The sequence below is a fragment of the Sphaeramia orbicularis genome, chromosome 13, assembly GCF_902148855.1.
Source record: "Sphaeramia orbicularis chromosome 13, fSphaOr1.1, whole genome shotgun sequence".
In the NCBI taxonomy this organism is placed as follows: Eukaryota; Metazoa; Chordata; class Actinopteri; order Kurtiformes; family Apogonidae; genus Sphaeramia; species Sphaeramia orbicularis.
Genome location: NC_043969.1, coordinates 29,889,787 through 29,902,802, shown reverse-complemented (window position 1 = coordinate 29,902,802; position 13,016 = coordinate 29,889,787). Strand labels below are relative to the sequence as shown.

Sequence of the window (13,016 nt, the reverse complement as noted above, 5' to 3'; positions counted from 1 at the left end):
TTGAACTCAGCTGATGAATAATATTCTGCTGCAGCACACACTGGGATTCGCAACCGTGCAGCACGCACCTTCCTTCATGCCAGCTCCTCATCTCCTGTTGCATGTCGGGAACTCCGAGGGGATGTCATGATCAACTGGTGCACGCTGCCCCGTGTCACCTAACCGGCTGACGCGCACACGCACACGCAAAAATAATGCAATGCACACACACACGCACGCACTGACACGCAGACGCACACAGATGGCACCGCGTTTTAAAAAAGCGCTCGGGGTGCGTGAACGACTTACCAGATGTGTCAGGAAATTTTCGGTCGATGATATATATGGGCATCACATCCACTGATCAAACATCCATCAAATCCACAAAGGGAGCGCGAACTGCTTATCGATCTGATACAGATGATCTATTTGCTTCACCCAGGATTTGAACAAGCCATAAAACGATCCCGCCTCTCTCTTCTCCTTCTTCTTCTTCCTTTAGCTTTCTATTCTAGGAGTGCACATTCACACAAACACACACACACACCCTCACACACACACTCACACACGCACAGACCTTCCACTACAACTACCTTACTGTACCACATCTACCCAGACAGGACCGCTGAATTCAGATGAACCATCGGACTCTTGCGTAGCGCAACTGGTCAAGTGTGCGATCCACGGGGGTCGGATCTTATATATAAACAGCCTATGACATATAGTGAGTCAGTGAAGTAGCCTTGTGGAGTTCCCCGATCACCGAGTCGTCGCTTTCTGTGTAAGGGCGGCGTTTAGAAGTAACCCTGTCAGCGACACTTGTAGTCACAGGAGCCCGAGCAGCGGCTCCGGGCGCAGGTTCAGGTGAACCGTGTGATGGAGTGGGACATGGTCATGTTCTGACTCACAACAGTCCCCCAAAACTTTACGTTCTAGAAGTCTGAGGCTGGCTGGAAAAAGAGCTGATACTTCTGCAGAAACATATCCAAACAAGGACGGAGGAAACACTGTCTTATGCATAATAATAATAATAATAATTATAATAATAATAATAATAATAATAATAATTATTATTATTATTATTATTATTATTATTATTATTATTGTTATTATTGTTGTTGTTGTTGTTGTTGTTGTTGTTGTTGTTGTTTACCAATTGTTATGTGTATTTTTTAAATTTTTGTTATTATTATTTATTTTATTTAAGTTTTTATTGAACTTTTCAAAGGCTTGGTACATGGCAAACTTAATGTTTCTCCATACAAGAACAGATAGTATAAAATTAACAATTAACTCTACTTTTGTCTCATAAACATAAAAGATCAAAGATAAAAGACAGGCAGCAAATATAAAAGAAGGTGGATACATAATCATATCAACTAATAGGTATTTGTACACACACACACACCTGCACTAATACATTCATACATACATACCTGTCTACCTTTATGTAATCCCAAAACCTGTCCCAAAGGGTCACCCCCACCCCTTATGGAAGCAAATCTGTGTCATCAGATTGAAAGGTTGTATTTTGCAATAATTTAGGCTGAAAGGTTGTATTTTGCAATGTTTTTTTTTTTTTTTTTGAATGGTTGTATTTTTACATATAGAGTTTCATATTCTGAATTCAATTATTCAAAAAAAAAAAAAAAAAAAAAATTAATTAAATATTCTTAATTAAAATGTGTTTCAAATTCAGTCTAAAAAAATTCGATATGACATCTTGACCAGGCAAAACTAATGGAGTACGGAGCCACTCGATCTAACTTTCACCCAATCATACGTCGCGCTGAAGATCACGTGATGCTCACTTAGCAGCACGGCACGGGACTCCTGTGAAAAACCATGCTCTTGTTTCATCGCCGTGCACATTCTTGGACCTCTTCCCGGTTGCGCTGCCTCTTCATGATGGGGAACAGCAAGACGGGGTCTGGTACTGGAGACGGTCTCTCAGAAGCAACTGCTGCTCTTGTGTTTACAGTCCTATCTTGCAATCCACAGGCGGAAGACACAAATATTCACTCTGTGGCATATGTCCTAAACATAAATATGTGGGTTTCTATTGGACATACGTAGAAACACAATGGAAGAATAGTCTGTGAACAGAGAATTAGTGAGGTCAGCAGAGCGGTATTGTTATTCAAGTTTATGTGAGGCATAAGAAAACACAGACAAAATGAACTTTATGCATTTTCAAATGGGTTTATTCACACTGAAGTCAAAAATAACTAGGCTCAAATACAAAATGCTTTCAAAACTTTACAAAAGGGAAGAAAAATCCAGGTGCTGTTGCTGTGAATCTGCCTCCTCGTCCACGGACAACAACTGTAAAGAACACAACAAGAAACCATGGTTTAATCGGACATGTTCTCCCCAGTGTGGACAATAACCCTGTCTACTGGAACTGGGTTCAGTTAACTACTCGGTTCAGTTCTGACTTTTATGAAACCACCGAGAAACAGCGTTGGAGACAACACGGAAATGTTACTATTAGCTTGTTGTTAGCATACCAGTAGCTAGCGCTTTAACATCTGTGACGTTTGTACTTTCATCTCTAAAGTCGACTTTTTGTGAGCCATTAACCATGTGTTTTAGAAACAAAACTTACCAGGATCGTCTACCGCTGTTTGAACTACAGACTCGCCCACAGTCGAAAGCCTCCAGTCCATGTCTGCTGTGTCCCAGTTCAGTGCACCTGTAGTCTGGTTCACTGGTCCCCTAAAATCCAGTCCAGCAGCTCCAAATGGGGTTTTTTTCCAGCCGTCCGCTGCGTCTTTTCTGGTCCCTGTAGTCCACCTTTAACTTCTTTAGTTTGTTTAGAAGCTGGTCCAGGTCCGGTCTTATCCAGCTCTCTTTATATTTTTTTCGAACACCGGCTTTGTGCCAGATGCTCCCTCCAACTTGTCTTGGACGAAGCCCACAGTGTCAGAAAACACTGGGTCTCCTCCTCCGTCCACTGCTGCTTGTTTTTTGCCGTCTATTACTCTTTCTCTAAAAACTAAATTAAACTAAAAAAAATAAATAAAAAAACGCTGGCTGTAGTTTTTAAAATACCGGTTCATAGCGGAGAGACAGCGAGTGCATATTGAGGCACCGACACCGCCGGTGGCTCACTTCCGGTACCACGGCACCGGCGCCGCGGCACCTGCTGAGGTGCCCCGGCACCGAGCCGGAGGAGAAATAGAAATAGAAACCCACATATTTATGTTTAGGACATATGCCACAGAGTGAATATTTGTGTCTTCCGCCTGTGGATTGCAAGATAGGACTGTAAACACAAGAGCAGCAGTTGCTTCTGGGAGACCGTCTCCAGTACCAGACCCCGTCTTGCTGTTCCCCATCATGAAGAGGCAGCGCAACCGGGAAGAGGTCCAAGAATGTGCACGGCAGCGAAACAAGAGCATGGTTTTTCACGGGAGTCCCGTCCTGTGCTGCTAAGTGAGCATCACGTGATCTTCAGCGCAACGTATGATTGGGTGAAAGTTAGATCAAGCGGCTCCGTACTCCATTGGTTTTGTCTGGTCAAGATGTCATATCAAATTTTTTTAGATTGAATTTGAAACACATTGTAATTAAGAATATTGAATTAAAACTTTTTTTTTTGAATAATTGAATTCAGAATATGAAACTCTGTGTAAAAATACAACTATTCAAAAAAAAAAAAAAAAAATTGCAAAATACAACCTTTCAACCGAAATTATTGCAAAATACAACCTTTCACCCTCTGATGACACAGATTTGCTTCCATAACCCCTCTGTCATCACTTAATCTACTAAGCATACATTCATAGGATGCAGTTTCAGTCCATTCTTTCATCTATGGAGTTTGTGATCTTCTTCTTCTTCTTCTTCTTCTTCTTCTTCTTCTTCTTCTTCTTCTTCTTCTTCTTCTTCTTCTTCTTCTTCTTTTTTTCAAAGGAAATTATGGTTTTCCTCTAGTAGTAACAATTGTGTAATTGCACTGATGCTGGGGTTACAGTGTGTGATCTTGGCAAAGGAAGAGTAATATAATCTCATTCTATCATCTATGTGGAATCACTGAGGAAATGTTGACCTTCACTTTATTAAAATAAGTCAAATGCTCAGAAAGTAAAGGAAACATATTTGCTATTATGGAGAGAAAAAAAACCCAACAACATGAAATGGCTCTGGTGACATCAGGAAATGTTGTGTCATATGTGGTTGAGTCTTCCGAGCATTGGATTTTGATGATCAAACAGGTTTAGTAACATGTGTTATCGCAACTTTTCCCTCATGAATGTATTTCTTGTAATCTTCAGTTAATTCCGGTCTTCACTAAGTTGTTTGTAACTTTTAGGTAACACACAGTTTCAGTGAAGTTTGTCTGTAACCATGTCTTGTACATCATGGTGTGTACAGGACAGATGACATTTTGTGATAAAAAACAAAACAAAAAAAGACTTTTATCTACTATCATTGCACTTGTTTCTAGCATTTTTGTACAGTCGTGTTTGACTTCAGTACTTTTTTACATTGACACCAAAGTTCACCAAAGGGTCTTTTCTGTGAGGGTAATTAACTCAGCAAATACATCCAGATGATGGGTCTAAAGGGAAAACATTACAGCACTGTGAGAAAAGGCGAATAGTTCAGAATTAGAGTGCAATAAAACAGAATAAATTACACATTTTAGTTTAAACACGGAAGAGAATACTTGTCTTCATTCATCTGTGGTCTTTAAAGCTGAGATTGTTGATACAGATTTAGGAACAAAACATTTTACCATGCAGTTGCATTGTTATCAAGCTGGAGCAGACACCATAGGATTTTTTTTTTCTTTGACAAGCTTTTACTTTGACTTTGACTCCACCCGAAGCAGGTCATCCAGCCCCCAGACTTCATCTGTGCATGTCAGCTCATTACAGCTCCATTGTCAGTAATGTTCTTGAAACATAGACAGTAAACACCAGGCAGCACATTTTAGTGTCATCCCATCTTACCATTTATGTTTAATTTCTTTGATATTGAACAGCTTGATCTCTCTCAAAGGAATTTCCATCTGTGAGATCTTTGAATATCTGAAATGCTGGACCGACAGCAGTGTTCTCCATAGCTGCCTGTCAATGCAGCTAAAACAAAATGTGCACATTTTCCTGCAGTGTGATCATTTTGATGCCATCATTGTGTTACAGGACTCTTCAAATAAAACACCTCGCTTCTCCTCTGTTGGCCATTTTACCTGTGTTTGCTGTCAGTAAAACCAACATGTCCTGGATTCCTGGAGAATATTGAATTTTAATTATGCAGTGACACGGCTGTTAAGCAGGCTTTTGTTGCAAAAAAAAAAAAAAAAAAAAAAAAAAAATAGGTATACACATGTAAATAGACACAGATGTACAGTCACACATTCCTATTTCTTTGGAGTATCTCTCAATGAAAGCAATCAGTACCAGGCACTGTTACACAGACACGCACATGTAGCCAGTAGCAACATGCACGTTACGTCAGTAGCATTTTGACACAAACCATTCCTATCTGACTCATCAGATGTGGTTTTAGTTGGAAAAGTGATAACATTTATTTCTTTATAAATCAGGTTACGCATGTTGTATAACCTGACTTCTGAATGACATCTGTGATTAGCATTAAAGGAGTGATATATTGCTTTTTTAAAATGGAATTATGCATTTTAAAACATTTCCCTGTGGTCTACACAAACTGTAAATGCTATGCTTGGGTCTGAATTCTTCGTTAATTAAACTCCACAGGTCTGTCTTCAACCCTATTTCTGAGTCTGAGTAATAACAGGTCATTTTGAGCGCTGGCCCTTTAAATGCCAATGAACCACCTCAAACCCCACCCCCTCCCGGGCTGTTGAACATGTTTTCTGTCCCGTTCAGCCACTTGTGTTCGTTAATACAACCAACTACTGAACATTTTAGGTAATCGGCTCAAAGTTTGGACATATTTTCAGTGTGGAGTACAACCGCTGCTGCTGATGAACAGTTATGGCGTACACTGAGAAATGTTCGTCAGAAGTCTTGACCTTATATATGCAAATGTTGTGATATAACTAGTTATCAAACATAACAAATTCAGCAGCAATTAAAACAAGTTGTAGAAATCCACTTGATTTTTGCCAGAATGAATATAAAGATAGCTTTGCAGCACCATGAGGGTTCAAATTCAAACTTTTTGAACTATTAGGGTCCAAATACACAAATAAATGTACAAAGACTAATAAAAGTGTGTTTTGCAAAATATGACTCCTTTAACCTTTTAACATTGTTTTTTCTAGGAAGTTATGTCAGTGACTAAGAAACAGTTCTGTATTTGGTGTCACAAGTTTGTCACAACTTCATTGTGTCATTTTTATCAGAAGACTTTTTTAAACTGATGTATGTGTCTTCGGAGGCACTGAGATAAAAAGGATATTTGGTTTGATCAGGGTCACCCAGATGGGTTGTTCTATCAGTACCTCCCTTCAGGAAGTGTCAGGGGAGTGACTCTCCTATCAGGAACAGACGGGTTGTCCAGTTCTGCTCAGTCTGCTTTCAGTGCAGATAAACACGCATATACACCCACACACACACAATCTAACACTAAAATGTGCACAACTGTGCAAATGCACCCATGAGGTCTGTCATATCCTAGACATGAATTAATAACTTTACCAGAGTCAGTCAATGTAAGGGGTTTTTCAGACACAAGTTTGTGTCATTCATGAGGCTGAAGAAGAGGAACAGAACACAAGAGACAGAAGACATCCATGTGTCCAGACTGTCACATTCAGTCCAGTATTTTTAGGCATCTATTATTTATTTAGAATTTGGAAAAAGGCAGATAATATTTTGTGTGTGACCAGAAAAAAAAAAGAAAAAAATTGCACTATAATAAACAGCATTTGTTATACTTCACAACCCCATGATGCTGACATCACTGCAGTATCCAGCTGCCTCAGTGAATTTGGTGGCACAATATAAAATACAGTGAGTGATAAAACATTAGCAAATTAAGTGCACACACAGGATATGGCTCCAATATTGAAGCAAGGCTAAATAAATGCTCTGTTTACACATTCACATACACATTTTTTTGCATTGACTCAAGGCACATTAATTCTCCAGAGATTTACTCTAACTTAGACTGCACTCACTATTTGCATTGGTGGATAAATAGAGCTGAGTCTTAAACTTCTATGCAGCATTTATTTGACTGCTATTAGTAAAATAATCACACTAGAAAACATTAACAGGAAGGCTCACATATTTTCACAACTTTCAGTTTCTACACACATTTTTTTAAGGGTGATGTTTTAATTGCATGTAAAATCATAATGAGTAACTTCACAACACAATACATCTTCTTGTGTGTTCACCGTCATTACTTATATGATTATCGCTTGAGCATCTGTGATTTCCAAACTTAGACATTCGCTTTCATCAGTCATTAACCTCACCTCTTCACTTGTCTGCACTTGCTTTTCCATGCTGTGAAGGTGTCTTAGAAGTCTAACAACGTGGAAAGGAATGACAGCAAAGCTCTGGTGAACCTCACATGAAGATCAGATAAACCTGCTACAATAAAAAATCTGCTACTTTTCTGTGAGATGAAATCTAGCAGAGATCATATCCACTGAAGGGTAGTAGAGCTATTGTTTCAGCATGCTCAGTCTGTTTCATGGTTCTCAGTCCCTTCTGTCCACACACACTGTTCAACTTTTATCTTATCCCTCTGCCCATGTTCAGAATGTAGAGACACACAACATCATTAAGTATTCATAAAGTTTCTTTATTTCTCTTTGCAACTGGGCTTGAAATTATTAATAGGTTGCATTTTTACTTGTAAAATATATCCACTTAAAGCTACTGTGCTGTGATTTTCTAGATCTATATTCAGTGCTACCTCTATTTTCTGTGTCTGTGTTTAGAGAACAATTCATGCTGCTACCCTATTTCTGAGAAAATCAATTTACCTCAAATATGTTTTGCCAATCACACTTTCCAAACAAACATAATTGCTGCTTGAATTGTGCTCACTACCAGTCTTGTGTGGAGTGATACAACCTTATGCTGCCATTCTACGCCTTCCCTAAACCACCTTTTTTTCCTGCTTCAGTCTCATGTTTTTATCACTTTTTCACAACCAGTCCCACCTACTTGTAATTTTCCCAGCCCTCTCATTCACACACCTTGCTCCATAATTACCTGCACTAAATACCTGTCATCACACACTATTTGTTGCCAGATCTCAGTACTTATGTTTTTGTTTGTTTAACTGCTACATGCCTTAGACTTTGCTTCCGTCTGCTTCATTTTGGTCGCCTACAGCATTCTGCCCTCTATCTGCCCTAGCCCCTAACGTTTGTCTGCTTTTCCTTTGTGCCTGACTACTTATTTCCTCATCCTTAAGCCCTACACATAAATTTATTAAACCCTTCCTGTGTGCACCAGACACAGAAACCCTTACAGGGGTATGAGATATGACAGAAAAGGAAACAGATGTGGCATTAGTGGCCTATTTAGTTTCTTCAAAGTCTTGACTCATTAAGATTCCTGCCTTCACAGTGTTTGTGGGCTGAGCTAACGCAGAGCTTTCACCCTCCTCGATGACCTTCCCGTCCTTGACCAGCAGTCGGCACATGCTTGGGTTTCTCCATTCATTTACTTTGATGACAACTTTGCAGGGTGCACCCAATCCTGGTCGTGTAGACTTACCTGGTTTTAGTCTTGTGACTCAGTCTGGCGGGTGTTCACCATCACCCTGCCTAGCCCACTCCAGTTAACCTTCACCTTCTTTATCGCCACAGTACAACATCTGCTTCCATCTGACCTTGTCTCCTGCAACTACCTGAGCCCCCACCTTTTCTAGCCCACTCCAAGTCTTTGCACATATCATCTGGTTTCCAGCAGCAGCCTAATCCTGCTCTTGTATCCAGTAGCCAACCACCTGCACCTAGTGGAGTCCCTCCTGGACTGCCAATACCAGCATTTATTTCCTGTCAAAGAAGCTATTGAGAGAGAGTCAGACAACTTCAGATTCACAATAAACTCCAGCTTCTTGGCCACACACCAGAGCGGTTCCACCCTTGCTGACAAAATTCCAGCTGACCTCCTAGGATTCCACCATTTACCTTGCACACCACATTTAGCAATTACCTTCAGTACTTATACCTGTACCTACCATCATACGCCACTTTTTTCCGAGCCAACTTGTCATGTGCAGTTTCCCTTATTTGAGCTCAGTTGAGCCAGATCTCATGGTTTCTTTATGGTTTTTGAAATTCTGCATGCCTTGGGGACTGCTTCTGTCTGCTTCTTGTTGGTTCATTTATCCATGTCTGGCTGCTTGCCTGCCTAGTTCCAACAACTCCCTGCTCTATATCCTGTCTGTGGCTGCCAGCCTGCATACCTACCTATAGGCATACAGTTATTCAATCTAGCTGCCAGGGTTTGCATTTGGGTCCTCTGGGATGCAGGGATGCTTCCCATTTCCCAAACTGTGATGCTGTAGAATAATTGTAGAGCACAATTAACCAAATCACAATCCCAAACATATTTGTAATGTCAGCTTGTGCAATTATATAATAGCAGAAGGCAGCAATTTAATTATATCCTGAAGGAAGTCAAATCTCCCTTTAGTCAGTGAAGCCTGTACGGTGCAATCATATACGTCTATGATGTTTAGACCAGGTGAAATGGATGCCAATGAGCGGGCCAGTAGTGAAGTGGAGCCAAACGTGGAAGCCAAAATAACTAAATATGATTTCAGCTGCATGATGATATGTTCAATCACAGTGACGTACTAGGCAAAGAAACTCATGATACCGTTTGTTCGCAAATGCACAACACTGTCTACAAAAATGTCAAAATGATTTTCCATCAAATTATATAGCTCTTTTAAGCATGCAAACCACAGCAATTTAACATTAACTAACCCACTGTTTTGACCACATCTGATAATTCAATGCCTCTAGAAGGTAAAAAATGTACTAACATCAGGAGACCTTGGAGAAAAACATGCCCAACTGCACTCAAAATTAAACACCAGAACTACACATACCGACATACTGATCATCTTAGTTAGCAAATGTAACTATGTGAGGATCAATATAAACTCAGGTTGAAATGTTGTCCAAAGGAGGGAATATCTCATCTCTTTTCCTGTCCACCAGGAAGTGTTGTACCACTTTTACTTGTTGTGAATGGTCTAACAGAACTAGATAACATTTTTAACATAAAGTCCAGATTTTGTGCTTTACCAGAGGTGTACTTCATACTTCATTTTGTGTTTGCACCAGTTGCTGACTTTATTCCCCCCAGGACAGAATGTCTTCTGCAAACACTCCTAAATGTCCATATAACTCAGTTTTCAGCTGAACAACATGGTTTGAGGCCTCAGCTGTCTTATAACAAAATTTAAACACTTTAAATTCCACATTGAATGGTTTTGCTAGAAATTTGCTAAAGACCGGTGTGGAGACTAAGGTCATGTCCATAAGAAGATGGTTTCAGTCACATCCGCAAAAGTTTTGTATTGGATAGGCCTTTTGTCCACATGAAATCGGAGTCCTCAGTCACTGAAATCGCAACTTTTCCAGAGTGGATAAATTTGAAAACGCCAGTTTCGCATCTTCATCTGTACGACCAAACCGCAACTTTTCTAAAACAATGATGTCATAGCCCCACCTCTCTAACCTGTCACCCTGGAAGTAAGATGCCACTTCACAACAATAACAATGGCGGACTGCAGAGTAGTGCTCATGCTACAACAGCTTTTGAGCTTATTGGAAATATTGAATTGAAATCTTCAGCTACTTTTTCATTACAATGAGCAACAAACAACCATAGTTAACAATATTCACGACATGCTCTTGGATCTACCGCGGAGAAGGGCAACCAGGAGGTAAGACTGGATCAGACCCGGTATATGCAAGCAAGTTTTATGTGCATGCTCCACCTCTTCTTCTCTGTGTTTTTCTAGAGCAGGAGTGTCAAACTCATTTTAGTTCAGGGGCCACATACAGCCTGATATGATATAAGGAGAGCCGGACCAGTAAAATAATATAATTAATAGGATAATAACTTTTGAGTGAAAAAATAAAAATTCCGTAAGGAACATATTTACATCTATGAATTGTACTCGAACATAACACGAACAAATATGAGCCACCTAAAAATTCTTCAGTAAAATAAGTGCAATGTTAACAATATTACACCTTAGTTTATCATTTATGCATGTGAATCACAACTTAGCGATCACAGTGGATCTACAAACACACAAAACATTAAATAACAGGGAGAATATTATTAAAATTCCACATACTTCTCCTAAGACATTTCAGATGTTCACATTTTTTGTAAAATGCTAGTCTGCAAATGTAAATATTCTTGTGTAATGTAACTTTTTTTACACTAAAACCAAGAGAAAAATTTACAGTTTTCATTATTTCTAGGTTGTTATGATATAATTTTACTGGTCTGATCATTTTTAGATTGAAATGACCTAAAATGATTTTTAACATCCTTGATTGTTAATATCTTCAGTGTAATTTTTGCATTTCACAAATTCATCCCAAGGGCCGAATTGAACCATTTGGCGGGCCAGATTTGGTCCCCGGGCCACAACGCCACACACAGGCCTGGCATTTGTACTACATCGTTTTCAGTTATTTTCAGTGGTTTCGTGTGGATGCAGATATTTCCTGAAACAACTCAGTGTTTACGGAGCACTTTTCTGAAAACGACAAAGAAAAAGATCGGATAGGAAAAAATGCAGTTTCATGTGGACATGGCCTAAGACACAGCAACACAGAAAAAGCACTAGTCTCCACATTTTGTCATTTGTCATTACATCAAACAGTCATGAATGAAAAATGTACCCACTCAAAAGACATCAAAAATACCAAATCTCCTTGTAAAATCAAGTGACATTTACAAGGAAATTTGAGTGACATTTTATGCCATGCTCTTGTTTATTCAGTTTCCCACAGATCCACAAAACTGCCAATGCATGAATGTGCTAAGAACATGTAGTACACACACATACCAAAGTCACTCCTAAGCCTTTCACATGCTGACAGCTACAGGTCAAGTGGGTCAAGTTGTTACAATACCTTGATCTCTGGCTTAGTGAGATCATTTATCCCATGCTTAGTTCTACTTGTGTGCAGTATGTGGTACAGTATGTGCATGTGTCTGTGCTTTTCTATGATTTTCACGTGAAGCAGAATATGTACCAGGATCAAAAATGCAACAATAGCATCATATGGTGCTAGGTTATCTATTTTTGTCTAATCTAGAGTTTCCTCCTCTATATTTGAGCTCCTGTCATTCTATGAGTCATAACTATTTTCTCAGTTAAGTCAGTTTTCTATACATGTAGGGTTGTCTCCCAGCAGATTACACAAATACTATAACATCTATGAACATGAAACTTGGTGAAAGAATAGGGCAGAGGCTGTGGACAATGCCATGACATTTTCCATTAAATGCTTTTCATTGCTTTTTTTTATTTATTTATTTATTTTTTTTAATAATTTCACCTGAATTGTGTTTTGTCTGAATAAACAGTCAAAAAGTGTCTATGTAGGTTTCCATAACACTATTTATAGGGCACAATAAATTACCAAAAAGAGTCCGTTTGTTTAATTTTCTGTATAAGTGCATCGTTTTGTGAGTTGTTTTTGTCTGTGGATGTGTAACTGTTTTGAAATGGTTGGAAATAGACCCAGAGGAATGCTCTTTGATAGCTCTCATCTGTCACGGCCACTTAGCATGTCTTTTCCTGTGTGTGTTCTTCTACCCTCTGGCACCTCAGTGCAAGCTCTCACAGAGTGATAGAACACTATATTGTGTCTCACTACTCTACTCTCTGTCAAAGTACACAAATGATCTGACAGTTGTGTAAGTGACTTTGCCTTCATATGGACTACCAGTACCAATGGAAAAGCTGTGAGGATGTCATGTGGTCTTAATTAACTCAAAGAAAAGGTGTCTGTGTATGTGTAAAAAGGTGTATAAAAAAAGCACCATTTGTCTGACGTCTCTGAATCACTAAAATAACAAAGCTGTGAA

The 13,016-nt window shown here is 39.3% G+C and overlaps 1 protein-coding gene across 1 annotated transcript in view; it reads right to left on the bottom strand.

Moving 5' to 3' along the window:
- mmel1 (membrane metallo-endopeptidase-like 1) overlaps positions 1–749 on the bottom strand; it is a 34,568-nt gene extending 33,819 nt beyond the window's left edge. The window contains exon 1 of the mRNA XM_030152472.1: positions 289–749. Coding sequence (XP_030008332.1) covers positions 289–331 — 43 coding nt within the window. The 5' untranslated portion in view covers positions 332–749. The remainder of the gene's footprint in view (positions 1–288) is intronic.
- Positions 750–13,016: the final 12,267 nt, after the last annotated feature.